Source organism: Tursiops truncatus, chromosome 9, assembly GCF_011762595.2.
Source record: "Tursiops truncatus isolate mTurTru1 chromosome 9, mTurTru1.mat.Y, whole genome shotgun sequence".
Taxonomy (NCBI): Eukaryota; Metazoa; Chordata; class Mammalia; order Artiodactyla; family Delphinidae; genus Tursiops; species Tursiops truncatus.
This window is the reverse complement of record NC_047042.1, coordinates 12,818,698-12,833,613: the sequence shown is the minus strand read 5'-3', so window position 1 is coordinate 12,833,613 and position 14,916 is coordinate 12,818,698. Positions and strand designations below refer to the sequence as shown.

The following is a 14,916-nucleotide window of genomic DNA, read 5'->3' as shown; positions in this document are numbered from 1 at the left end:
GTTTCCTAGTTTTGCCAGCAAGCCTTTTGTATACTGTCTAGTATTTCTTGAATTGCTTGGTTTGCTGTGATCGAGCATTAATACATCGGCTTTGATTTAATAAAATGTATTAAGCTTCTGTTATGCCAGATATTGTCCTAGATGCTTGGTGTAGCTGCAGCAGGCTCTAAGTTCTTATCTGCCAGCCAGGCTCCCATGCTCACCTGATGTCACTGCCATTGCTTCATATGTCTTTGTTCAAAGGCTTGGGCTTCTGCTTTTGCTTATATTCTCTGAGGTTCTCATCTAGTTAACTACCTGGTTACTATCCCTCCACCCTTTGGCTTTCTTTCACAATTCTTCATGTGGGAATTTGGAGGCAAGTCTCTGAACCTCATTCCCATAACTGGGATCCTGCAGCCTCTGCCTATAAATCTCAGGAGCCGACTGCCTACTGTCAGACTTTCAAGAATTAGTCTGTCAAAATTTCTTACTCCATTCCCTTCCTATACCCCCATACTTTATCTGGCTGAATGCCTTCCTAAGCCATGCTTATTCACACTTTCTATACTCTGGGCTGAAATTCCACTTTCAACTGGACCGGTACCCCAGTGCCTCTTCAGGTCTAGTGGGGAGGTCTAATGTCAGGCCTCTCCCCTAATCCCAGTCGCACCGTGTGTGCCTTACATTTTGTCATTGATAAATCTTGAGACATGATGGAGTTAAAATATGTTTCAAAAATCTTATTGGCAATCCACTCTATAATCCACTTTACAATAATATTGTTATTGTAACTGTGGTTAATATTCTGTTCTAGCTATATTTTTTGCTTGAAGGTGAACTGTTATGGTGACAGCATGAATAAAGTTCTAGCCTATGAATGCTTTTAACTAGTCTTAGATAAATGTAGGCTCATTGTCAGAAATGATATTCTCATGTATGGTACATAACTAGTACGGAACTATGACTGTTGTAACATGTTGGAGATAAAACAAAGAGCACTTAGAAAATGCTTAACACAGTCAAGGAATTTTTACCTTGAAGTGCTCCTGAAAAATCAGTGTGGACTCTTGTCCAGAAATTTTTGTTACTTTCCGTTAAATAGTAGGTGCTTTTGGCAGGCTCTTCCAAACAATCTGGCTTAAAACAATCAATTTATAAAACAGTCGACTCAGAATCATCAAAACTGGTTTCTAACCCATACTTTCCAGGAAAAGCAACCCCGTGTGCCATTGTACATTGTGTCCAAGATACACGATGGCTGCCTTCTTGAATAACAGCCGGCTTTCCTCACAAAGGACTTCTTTTTTAAGAAAAATAATATCCACTGATAATTTGTGAAGAAGATGCAAAATAGGACAATTTCCATTTCCTTTCTTGCCCTTGCCTGCACACCTAGTATCAAATAATGAGTGATTGAAAATTCTAAATATTTTTTATTTGAAATGGGATTTAATTGATTTGAAGGAGCTCAAGGAACATTCAAACTTCCTATGGTATTGGAAAATCCTGACCTGGATCTGGGGTGGCAGGAAATCAGTACATAATATTGCTTTCAAAGCTATTCTAGAATTCAGGACAAGGGCTTGTATTTAGTATTCAGAAATGGGTGTTCAAAACTGCTTATTCCCCGTGAAAAAATGTGTAGAGAAGTAGGTAGTAGGTGAAATTAGGGCCTCCCGGGCTCCTTTACCCCTTTGCACAGTTCCGTCCCATAGATGACACTGTTCTTGAGCTGTAAGCAGTTTGTGTCTCATTGCCATCTGGCTCAGCCATAAGGTGAACTGAACTGTTAGTGGTAGGAAATAGTGCTCTAAATTTGTCACGATGTACTAGCACAGACCCAAAGTCATAACTTCTTGACATTCCAGAAAACATTCTCATGGCCATGAGTTAAACTTCATGGAATGTCTCTTTCCAGTGGGTGATGAAGTCGTTTAGCAATGGTTACCTTTTGTGGAAGAAAATCTTGTTAAAAATTAAGTAGCTCCAGGAGGGTTTGAAGTTGGTGCTCTTGTTTTTGAAGTAGACACACTACCAACTGTATGTACCTTTTTTAGATCAGAGAGAATACTGATGCACCGATACAGTAGTTTGAGAGGGTGACGGAGGAAGTTCCTGTTTTCCTTTTCCCATTTGATCGTCTGATTATATATTGAGTTGATGCAGAACTTCTAGAAGTCCGGGTTGATTATGACTAGAATGTGAAGAGAACCATGCAATTTGTGTGGTCTCCCTACCAGTGCAACTTGTCACTCTTGAATAAGCACAGCTCACAATGAGAGGTGTTTATTTTCTCAGGAATAATGAAATCTGGTCTCCTCTGAGGAAAGGCTTGGTGTTGGCCTGTCCTTTCAAAACTACAGACACTTGCTGCCCTTTCTCTCATCATTTCATGCAGAAGCAATTGTTTCTTTCCTCTTGAGGCTTAAATTTTTTTTTTTTTTTTTTTTTTTGCGGTACACGGGCCTCTCACCGCCGTGGCCTCTCCCGTTGCGGAGCACAGGCTCAGTGGCCATGGCTCACGGGCCCAGCCGCTCTGCAGCATGTGGGATCCTCCCCCACCGGGGCATGAACCCGTGTCTCCTGCATCGGCAGGCAGACTCTCAACCACTGCGCCACCAGGGAAGCCCCAGAGGCTTAAATTCTTTACAAGAGAAACATCCCAGCCCTGAGTGTTTGTGGGCCAGTCTGATGCTTTTGATTTGAGTTCTCCCTGTGATGGAAAACCTGCTAGAGGTGTGTGTGTGCATAGCATGTGGTCACTAATCTTGCCTGGTATGGGGAGTGAGGTGACCAAGGCAATGAGGTAAGAGAGTTTGCAGAGTGGATAAGGGCCCAGGAATCAAGATCCAAAGGGTTAGAATGCACTAGGGAGTTCCTTTTATGTAGGAACCAGCATATTAGTAACTATTTAATAATAATGATATTTATTGAGTCCTTAACCTTTTATCAGCAACTATTCTAGTCGCCTCACACTGTAGCTCTCACTTCACATTGAAACTGCTTCGCTTCAGTAAACACTAAATGAGGCGGTTTACATTTTGACCATCCATATAGTCTCCTGTCTTCCACTGTGCATGTTCAACTACTCCCACTATGGTTGGTCTTTGACTTCATCAGGATTTCTTATCCACTGACACCTCTCCCTTTGCCCTATCCATAACCTCCTCCTATCTCTACCACCTTCTTCCGTATCTAGATAGTCCGTAGCTCATGGTTCAATAACCTTCTGGCTAGTTTTCTACTTTTCCTACACCTGTATCTTTTGTCATATCCATCTGACAAAACGCTAGAGAATGCAAATATCCATTTATTCTATGTCTGAAACAGAGATGATGGAGAAAATCACTCATTTGGGCTCTCAGCACTTCAGCATTCCAGTTATGCTTATCTTGCCAGTTTTCTGTCCCTTTCTCTTCAATGATACATCAGAACGTCTCCACTCTTTTTGGTCTTCCAGTCTCATTTATCCCAACGCTGCTCTCAGCTGATGACTTCACCCCTTAGTTCACAAGCAAATAGAAGCACTGGGAACTTCCTCAACCTCCCATCACCAGACCATCACGGGGACCTGTATCTGCACCCATGCCCATCCTGTGTTCTCAGTCTTTTGCTTATTCTTCCCCTTCACAGCCAGACTTCTCAAACAGATGTTCACATGTTCTCTCTCCATCTCCATAACTGTTCCTTAATCCTTGATCCGTTTCAAACTGCATTCTGTCCACTTTGTGACACCAGCACAGCACTTGCTGAGTTGCCCACCTTGTGGGCATTCTTCAGTCCTCATCTTATTCCCTGGCTAACTCCTCTTCTGCCTGGGCTTCAAATGGGGGTGACCTTCAGATTATCCCTTGGCTCCCTTTATTTCCTGCTCTACAGTCTGAACTCTCTTCCTAAATGACTTCATCTACGTGATAGCTTCACTTATAGATTATAAGCCAGTGACTCCCAAGTTTTATCTACAGTTCAGCCTTTCATCTGGTCCCCAAGTCCTGCTCACTTGAAATTTCCACTGGAGTATCTCAAAAGTTCCTCAGAATCCTAAATGTTACCCATGACACCTTCTTCTTCCTCAGCCTTCAACTCTTAACCATCATAGTCAAGTCATTACCAAATGCGTACATTTTACCACCTAAATATTTCTTGAACCCATTTTCTTCCTCCTCTGTTGTCGGGGCCCTAATCTAATATGCCATCATCTTTTAAAAAAAATTAATTAAGAAAAACTTTGAAATAATCGTAGATTCACATGTATTTTAAGAAATAGTAGAGATAGAGCCTGTGTACCCTTTACTCAGTTTATCCCATTGGTAACATCTTGCAAAACTCTAGTGCAATATCACAACCAGGATATTGACATTGAGATACAGAACGTTATCATCACCACGAGGATGCTTCTTGCTTTTCTTTTTTTTTAAATTAATTTTTTAGAGCAGTTTTAGGTTCCAGATTGAACAGAAAGTATAGAAAATTTCCCATATATCTCCTCCCCCTACACATGCACAGCCTCCACATGTAAAATTGGTATAACTGCATTGACATACTATAATCATCCAAAATTCATAGTTTACATTAGGGCTCACACTTGGTGTTGTCCATTCTATGGATTTAGACAAATGACACTTACCACCATTATAGTATCATACAGAGTATTTTCACTGCCCTGTAAATTTTCTATACTCTGCATATTCATCTTTCCCTCCCCACGGTCTCTGACAACTACTGATATCTTTTTACTCTGTCCATAGTTTTGCCTTCTCCAGATTTTCATATAGTTGAGAATCATACAGTATGTAGCCTTTTCAGATTAGCTTCCTAGTAATATGCATTTAAGGTTCCTCCGTGTCTTCTCATGGCTTGATAGCTCACTTCTTTTTAGTGCTGAAAAATATTCCATTTTCTGGACGTATAACAGTGCGTTACCCATTCACCTACTGAAGGACATCTCCTTAAACGGTCACTTGGCCATCCCCTTAGTGTTTCCTTCTGACCATACTTTCTCATTTTTTACAGTATTGATGGGCTGAGAATTTTCCAAATCTTTCATTTCTGCTTCCTCTTTGCTTGTCTTTAACTTGCACTATATTTATATTTATTTATATTGTACAGTCAGGAGGAGCCAAGTCGCACCTTCAATATTTTGCTTAGAAATAGCTTAAGTTAAATATCCAGTTTCGTCACTTGCAAGTTCTACCTTCTACAAAACGCTAGAACATGAACACAATTCAGCTAAGTTCTTTGCCACTTCATAACAAAGATCACCTTTCTTCCGGTTTCCAGTATCATGTTCTTCATTTCTGTGACTTCATCAATATGAATTTTACGCCCAGCATGCTGTTCAGGATTACCTAGGTATTCTCTGAGAAGATTGAGGCTTTCTCTACAACTAACTCTCTTTTATTTCTGAGCTTTCAACAGAATTGCCCCTAAGAGTCCAGTCACGGCAATGCAGACCTTTTTCTAGCATGCACCTCAAAACTCTTCCAGCTTCTACCCATTACCCAGTTTTAAAGCTGCTCCCCCATTTTTAGGTATTTGCTACAGCACTCCATTTCTCAGTACCAATTTCTTAGTCCATTTGGGATGCTATAACAGAATGCCATAGACTGGGTGGCTAAAACAGCAGACATTTATTTCTTATTTCATTATTTCTTGACAGTTCTCAAGGCTAGGAAGTCCAAGATCAAGGTGCTGGCAGATATGATGTCTTGTGAGGCCTCTACTCCCTGGTTTGGAGATGGCTGTGTTCTTGCTCCTAATACCATCTCACTGGGGGTTAGGATTTCAACATATGAATTTGCGGAGGATATAAACATTCAGTATATAGCAAAATATAGTACTTTAAAATTCTTATTTAAAATATAGTTATTAAATAAACACTGTAGCAATAATAACAGGGAACAAATAATCATGTAAAGAACTCATAATCTTACCTCCATCCTAATAAATCTACTTGGTGAGCCTTAGTCTAATTATATCCTGGTGGCTGAGCTGCTATTCAGTATTTACTTTCCAATGGTCATTAACTAATTACCTCTGCTTAAAATTAAAAAAAAAATTATATTGGTAAAAATATGTTTCATGTTATGGTTCAGGCTTAAGGAAGAAACAGGCACTTCTTTATTAATTAAAAGGAAATGAACACCCCCCAAAATGTAAACTCATTGAACATGTCACTGATCCAAAATTTTGAAAACCTTTCTTCATGTTATACTTGGCAACACACGTTGTTACTTCACATTACTTATCCACTCCCCAACTCACCTTTCCCCATAAAAAAGAAAGCCAACAAACAACCCGTGTAACTTCGTAATTATCAGTGGTTTGTTGAGACATCTCTGCTCAAAATCCTTGTCCTCCGCCATAACTCTGTTGTAGACCTCCTTTCTGCAGTTTAAGAAACACTAATGCATTAGGTATAACACTAATTTTGCTTTTATATTCCCTTGCCTGGTGGATAAGGGAATACAAACATTTAAAATGGTTCATGTAATATCTCAGTAGCATTAATTTCCAAATCAAGCAAAAATGTAAATAGAATAAAACCCGATTATAGTGTTTTGCTTGAGATCCATTTTAGCCACAACTCTATTATACGGAAGCAACCATTTGAGTGATTTGTTAACATTTTATAACCATTTATTAATTGCCTCCAATTCTTCAGATACCACATAGTGTATAGGAAGAATAAAAGAAAAAAAATACAGTCAACCAACTGAGTCTACCTGCACTGTACTACAGAACTTTCTGTGATGTTTTCTATCTGGACTGTCTCACATGGCAGCCACTAGCCACATATAGCTATTGAATGGTTGGCATGTAGCTAGTATGTCAGTGTAACTGAACTGTTAACTTAATTTTTCTTAATAACAGCTTTATTGAGATATAATTCACATACCATACAATTCATCCATTGAAGCTGTACAATTCAGTGGTTTTTAGTGCATTCACAGAGTTGTGCAGCCATTACCACAGTGAATTTTAGAACATTTTCATTGCCTCAGTAAGAAAGCCGGTACTAGTGCAGTCACTTTCCAAGTTTCCCCAACTTCCTCAGCCCTAGGCAGGCACTAATCTTTCTGTCTCCATTGATTTGCCCATTTGGGACATTTCGTATAAATGGAATCACAATTTGTAGTCTTTTGTGACTGGCTGATTTAATTTTAGTTTATTTAAATTTAATACTCACATGTGGCTAGTGGCTACCATAAGAAGCCAGTGAAGTAAAAGACCAAATACAGATGCTTAAGTAATGCTGAAGGTTAGGAGAAGATAATCCTGTAAAAGGGGCATGTGGAAAACATGTCAGAGAGATTGGAGATGAACCCAGACAAAGCCTAGAGACAAGACACTTTCCTGAAGGAGGGTATGGTTAACAGTACCAAATAATACAGAGGGGTCAAGAAAGAATTATTTCAGTGTAGTGTTAGGATAAGAATCCTGATGACAAAGGGCATTGGAATGTGGTGGTTGGTGAAGAACTGGCACTTTAATATTATTTAGAGATAGAGGGAAGGGAGAAAATTTCAAGATAGCTTGAGAGGGGTGTCGGGATTGATGCAAATTTTATTTTATTTTATTTATTTATTTAAAAAATTTATTTATTTTATTTATTTATTTTTGGCTGCATTGGGTCTTTGTTGCTATGCACGGGCTTTCTCTAGTTGCGGTGAGTGGGGGCTACTCTTCATTGCGGTGCATGGGCTTCTTATTGCAGTGGCTTCTCTTGTTGCATAGCATGGGCTCCAGGCTTGCGGGCTCAGTAGTTTTGGCATGCAGGCTCTAGAGCACAGGCTCAGTTGTTGTGGCGCACGGGCTTGGTTGCTCCGCGGCATGTGGGATCTTCCTGGACCAGGGCTCGAACACGTGTCCCCTGCATTGGCAGGTGGATTCTTAACCATCGCACCACCAGGGAAGCCCCAAATTTTATTTTATTTCTAATATTTTTAGTGTAAGCACGAGCTTACATGTAAACAGAAGAAAAGGATCCAGTGGAAATGAAGACATAAAAGTTAATTGAGCAGGGTTCTGAAGGATGTGAGTGAAGGTAAAACTAAGGTCATTAGCCTAGGAGTAAGATGTGCCAAGGAAGATAGGAGTTATCTTTCTCAGAGGCAGGAGTAAGTGAAGAAAAAGTAGTTGAAGATACAGAGCAAGTTTTACATAGAGAGGAAACTAAAGCAACTCATTTACTTAAAGAAAGCAGGAATGAGGCCTTCTGAGGGTAAAATTTGTTTCCTCCGACCATCACTGTGATCAAATGTGGATCAGGGAGGCTGCAAAGTACTCCATGGGGCTAAGGCTATGGGAGGTGGGGGTATCAGTCACTAATATGTCTCTGGCTTTTACCAAATGACCATGTCTCCTAAAAGGAACAGGCATTCTCAGATACATAAGGCCACACGAGGTCCAGGTGTGTCATTTTTCACTTACTAGAAAGTGAAAATTACCCAAAAATTTATATCTAAGATTTTCAAAGAGAAAAATATAGCTCCATTACTCATCTTCCTTCCACCCCACTTTCCTTTCTTTCCTCCTTCTCTCCTCCCTCCCTTATTTCCTTCCTTTTTTCCATGTATTCTTCGTATGCTTTGTAGAAAACAATGTACCGTCATTCTTTTTGCCCGATGAGAAAAACTGGAAACAAACAAAACACAAAGTTTGGGGAAAATCCAACATTAATCCATACTATAATGAATATAGAATTTGATGTTATGAAAATCCAATATTTTCTTTATTTTTCTAAGTCACACATTTTCCCCCCTGCTTCCAATGATATAACAGTTAGTGGAAGAGATGGGAAGTGCTTTGAAAACCTCAAATGACAACTATGCAAATATAAGAGAAAAATATACTAATTAGTTGATATTGATTTAACTAATAACATTACTTTAGAACAAGGATTCTATATAAAAGTTTGAAAAATTAAAGACAATTTTTGTGGTATTCTCAATATGTAAAATTATATAATTATGTATGTATGTATTTATTTTAGGCTTTTAAAACCAAGGATGGATATCTCGTAGTTGGAGCAGGAAATAACCAACAGTTTGCTACTGTGTGCAAGGTAATCTATAATATTTGGGATGGGTGGATAATATATGCAACAACTTATTTTGCACAAAGCCAGGAAAATTCAGTTTTGCTTAGAGCAATGTTGCTAAGTCTATACTCAAGGCTCCCTGTGTTAGCACCTAAAAGTATGCTTTTTCTATGCTTACAAATCCTAAGGATAGGGTCTAAATTAGCACTCTGGTTTTGTAAAATTGATGTATCTGGCTGTATTTTTTTTTTTTTTTTTTTTTTTGCGTACGCAGGCTTCCCACTGTTTTGGCCTCTCCTGTTGCGGAGCACAGGCTCCAGACGCGCAGGCTCAGCGGCCATGGCTCACGGGCCCAGCCGCTTCGCGGCATGTGGGACCTTCCCAGACCGGGACACGAACCCGTGTCCCCTGCGTCGGCAGGCAGACTCTCAACCACTGCGCCACCAGGGAAGCCCTCTGGCTGTATTTTTAAATGAAGAATCATAGTAGCTTAAATTATGCTAAAAATTGACCTGTCTACTAGTCCAAACAAAAAGGGAAAAGTCATTTTAAAGGGATTTTTAATACCAGGATTGTTTTTCTGAGAAAAAGAAAGGAACAGAGGAACTAGAAAACAATCAGAATACAATTAACAAAATGGCAATAAGTACATATCTATCAATAATTACTATCAATGTAAATGGACTAAATTCACCATTCAAAAGACATGGAGTAGATGAATAGATAAAAACCCAAGACCCATATGTATGCTGCCTACAGGAGACTCACTTCAGATGTAAGGACATACACAGACTGAAAGTGGATGTATGTAAAAAGTATTTCATACAAATGGAAACCAAAACAAAGCTCTGGTAGCAATACTTATATCCAACAAAATAGACTTCTGTGATAAGAGACAAAGAAGGGCATTGCATACTGATAAAGGGGTCAGTCCAACAAGAGTATATAACATTTGTAAATATTTACGCACTCAGCATAGGAACACATAAATATAGAAAGCAAATATTAACAGAGCTAAAGGAAGAACTAAACATCAATACAATAATAGTATGGGACTTTACTACCCCACTTACATGAATGGATAGATCATCCAGACAGGTAATTAATAAGGAAACATTGGTCTTAAGTTAGACCAGATGGACTAAACAGATATATAAAAACAGTCCATCCAAAAGTAACAGAATACACATTCTTTCTCAAGTACCCATGGAGCATACTCCAGGATAAATCATGTGTCAGGCCACAAAACAAGTCTTAATAAATTTAAGAATATTGAAGTCATACCAAGCATCCTTTCTGACCACAATGGTATGAAACTAGAAACGAATTACAAGAAAAAAACTGGAAAATCACAAATGTGTGAGATTAAACAACATACAACTATAAAAATGACTGGCTCAATGCAGAAATTAAAAGAAATTTAAAAAATACTTTGAGACAACTGAAAATGGAAATACAACATACCAAACCTTATGGATTGCAGTAAAAGCAGTTGTAAGAGGGAAGTTCATAGCGATAGATGGCTACCTCAAGAAACAAGAAAAATCTCAAATAAACAACCTATATTTACACCTCAAGGAACTAGAGAAAGAAGAACAAACAAAGTTAGTAGAAGGAAGGAAATAACGAAGATCAGAGCGGAAATAAATGAAATAGAGACTAAGAAGACAATAGAAAAGATCAGTGAAACTGAGAGCTGGTTCTTTGAAAGGTAAACAAAATTGACAAGCCTTTAGCTAGGTTCAAAAAAAAAATCAGAAATGAAAGAGGAGGTGTCATAATTGATACCACAGAAATACAAAGGATTGCAAGGGACTGTTATGGACAATTATATGCCAACAAATTGGACAACCTAGAAGAAATGAATAAATTCCTAGAAATGTACAACCTTCCAAGACTGAATTATGAAGAAATAGAAAATCTGAAGAGACTGATTACTAGTAAGGAGATTGAATTAGTAATCAGAAACCTCCTAACAAACAAAAGCATAGGACCAGATTGGTAAATTCTGCCAAACATTCAAAGAAGAATTAGTGCCAGTTGTTCTCAAACTCTTCCAAAAAAGAAGAGGAGGGAACACTTCCAGATTTATATTACAAGGTCAGCATTACTGTGATACCAAACCCAGCAAGGACACCACAAGAAAAGAAAACTACAGGCCAATGTCCCTAATGAGTACAGAGGTAAAAATTCTCAACAAAATATTAGCAAACTTAATTCAACAATACATTAAAAGGATCTTACACCATCATCAAGTGGGATTTATTTCTGGGAGGCAAGGATGTTTCAACACACACAAATCAATCAATGTGATATATCATACTATTAGAATGAAAGAAAGGAATCATGATCATCTCAATAGGCATAGAAAAAGTATTTGACAAAATTCAACATTCATAATAAAAAACTCTTAGATTAAGTATAGAAGGAACATATTTCAACATAATAAAGGCCATATATAACAGGCCTACAGCTAACATCATGTTCCGTGGTGAAAGGTTGAAAGCTTTTCCTCTAAGATCAGGAACAAGACAAGGATACCCACTCTCACCAGAGTTATTCAACATAGAATTGGAAGTCCTAGCTAGAGCAATCAGGCAAGGAAAAGAAAGAAAAGTTATCAGAATTGGAAAGGAAAAAGTAAAATTACTTCTACTTGCAGATTACATGACTTTATAGTTAGAAAATCCTAAAGATTCCACCAAAAATCTATTGGAACAGTAAATGAATTCAGCAAAGTTGCATGATATAAAAGTCAATATACAAAAATCTATTGTGTTTCTGTACACTAATAACAAACTATAAAAAATGGAAATTAAGAAAACAACCTCACAATTGCACCAAAAAGAATAAAATACCTAGGGGTAAATTTAGCCATGGAAGTGAGAGACCCATACACTGAAAATTGTAAGACATTGATGAAAGAAATTAAAGAAGACACAAATAAATGAAAAGATATTATGAAAAGATATTCTGTCCTCATGGATTGGAAGAATTAATACTGTTAAAATGTCAGTACTATCAAAAGCCATCTATAGATTCTGTGCAATCCCTATCAAAATTCCAGTGGCACTTTTTACAGAAATAGAACAATTATAAAATTTATATGGAACCACAAAAGACCCTAAATAGCCAAAGTAATCTTGAGAAAGAAGAACAAGGAAAAATAGGGAGAAGGCATCATGCTCCTGGATTTCAAACTATATTACAAAGCTATAGTAATCAAAACAGTATGGCATTAGCATAAAAACAGACACACAGATCAATGGGACAGAATAGAGAGCCAAAACTAAATTCACTCATATGTGGTCAGTTAATTTATGACAAAGGAGCCAAGAATATACAATGGGGAAAGGACAATCTCTTCCATAAATAGTGGTGGGAAATGGACAGTCATACGCAAATGAATTAAACTGGACCACTATCTTACATCATATACAAAAATTAACTCAAAATAGAATAAAGGCTTCAATATAAGACTTGAAACCATAAAACCCTTAGACGAAAACATAGGTGGTAAGCTTCTTGACATCAGTCTTGGTGAAGATTTATTGGCAAAAGCAAAGGCAACAGAAGCAAAAATAAACAAGTGGGACAACATCAATGTAAAAAGATTCTGCACAGCAAGGGAAATCATTGACAAAATGAAAAGGCAACCTACTGAATGGCAGAAAATATTTGTAAATCATATATCTGATTATAGGTTAATACCCAAAATAGGTAAAGAATTCATATAACTCAATAGCAAAAACCCACACAATCCAATTAAAAAATGGGCAGAAGTTCTGAATAGACAGTTTTCCAAAGAAGACGTATAGATGGCTAACAGGTACATGAAAGATGCTCAGTGGGAGAGTGATAATAAATAAATAAACAAAACTCCAAAATGATCCATGGTAAGTGCCATGCCAAGAATTAAAATAGGCTACTGTGTTAAAATAGTGGCTGGGTTGTCAGGGGAAAGTCTCTCTGAAGAAATAACATTAAGATGAGATCTGAGTGACATTCATAAAGCAATAGCAATACGTTTTTTCAATATAAATATTAGCATAAAATGTTTGCCATGCTAATATAAATATAGTACTCAAAATTCACAAAAAAGCCTGGAAGTATTCCATAATGCTAATACAGACCATATTTGGGTGGTAGGATAGAAGTGGGTTTTTCTTTCTCCTTCTATGAAGTGGTAAAATACAAAAATATACTTAGGCTTTGTCCCCGATTTCTTACACAGAGTTCCTAAAACCCTCGAAATGTCCTGAATGATGGAAGTGTTTTTTGTTATTCACAACAAGCTCCTTTCAATCACACCTGTGTTTATGCTACTGAGGTGACTTAGGGTGGGGTCTCTAGGTAGCCCCAGGATGGGTTGGTCACCAGGAAGACCAAGTGATTAGAGGGTTAGAAATTTTAGCCCCACCTACCAACCTCCAGTAAGGGGAAAGGGGACTGGAGATTGAGCTCTATGAAAACCTTTGAACTATAAGATTCAGAGAGCTTCTGGTGAAGACAGCAAGGTGATGGGAGGGTAGTGGAGCATGGAAGCTCTGCACCCTCCCACCTCATACCTTGCCCTGTGCATCTCTTCCATTTGGCTAATCCTGAGTTGTATCCTTTATAATAAACCAATAGTAGTAAGTTAAAAAAAAAAGGTGCTCAACATCTCAAATCATCAGGGAAATGCAAATAAAAACCACAGTGAGATCTCACCTCACACCTGTCCAGAATGGCTATTATGAAAAAGACAAGAAACAACAAATGTTGGTGAGGATGTGGAGAAAAGGGAACACTTCTGCACTGTGGGTGGGATTGTAAATTGGTGTAGCCCCTGTGGAAAACAATATAGAGATTTCTCAAATGTTAAAAATAGAACTACCATACAATTCAGCAATTCCACTTAAAGGTATATATCTGAAGAAAATGAAAACACTTAACTTGAAAAGATATATGCACTCCTATGCTCACTGCAGCATTACGTATAATAGCCAAGATATGGAAGGAAAAAGATTTTTTTCTCTTCTTTCTTTTTCTTCTCCTTTTTCAAACCCCACAAGATATAATTAGGCCCAAATATAGTTATTCTACTACCAAATTTATTTTCTTACCACTAGAAAATTAATTTTTTTCTTCAAATTAGTCTGTTTAATGAGTACCTTTCTGCAAAATTCATGTTTTAAGTTTTTAGCAATTGTCATGTTAAAAATATTGTTCCTGGGGACTTCCCTGATGCAGTGGTTAAGAATCCACCTGCCAGTGCAGGAGACACAGGTTGGATCCCTGGTCCGGGAAGATCCCACATGCCGGGGAGCAACTAAGCCCATGTGCCACAACTACTGAGCCTGCACTCTAGAGCCCGCGAGCCACAACTACTGAGCCCACGTGCCACAACTACTGAAGCCCGTGGGCCTAGAGCCCGTGCTCTGCAACAAGAGAAGCCACCACAATGAGAAGCCCGGGCACCACAACAAAGAGTAGCCCCGCTCGCTGCAACTAGGGAAAGCCCACATGCAACAATGAAGACCCAACACAGTCAAAAACTAAAAAAACAAGAAAACAAAAATGTTGTTCCTAAACAAGGCCTTAAATAAAGGCCTTGGAATTATTTAAAGTAATTTTATGTTGAAGATATTCTCAATTTTTAGCCTTGCTTGGACATTTTTTTTCAATTTGATGTTTTTATCATTTATCCAGACTCTGGTCTTTTGTTTTTATTTAAGGCTTTAGTTTTCAGTTCACTTTTTAGAGTTCTAATCCCAGGCAAATAATCTAGTTTAAATGTGTGTGTGTGTATATATATATATATATATATAAAAGTTTATTTTTCTTACATGTAGAGAAAGGCCTTACCTGTTGAGGATTTTTTACTGGTTGGGAAAGGTTTCTTTTTCCTT

The 14,916-nt window shown here is 38.0% G+C and overlaps 1 protein-coding gene across 2 annotated transcripts in view; it reads left to right on the top strand.

Annotated features, from left to right (window-relative positions):
* Positions 1-14,916, top strand: part of SUGCT (succinyl-CoA:glutarate-CoA transferase) — a 689,175-nt gene that overhangs the window by 219,424 nt on the left and 454,835 nt on the right. For both annotated transcript variants that reach the window (XM_073809536.1, XM_033862875.2), the window contains one exon: positions 8,978-9,049. In XM_073809536.1, the coding sequence (XP_073665637.1) occupies positions 8,978-9,049 (72 nt within the window). The remainder of the gene's footprint in view (positions 1-8,977; positions 9,050-14,916) is intronic.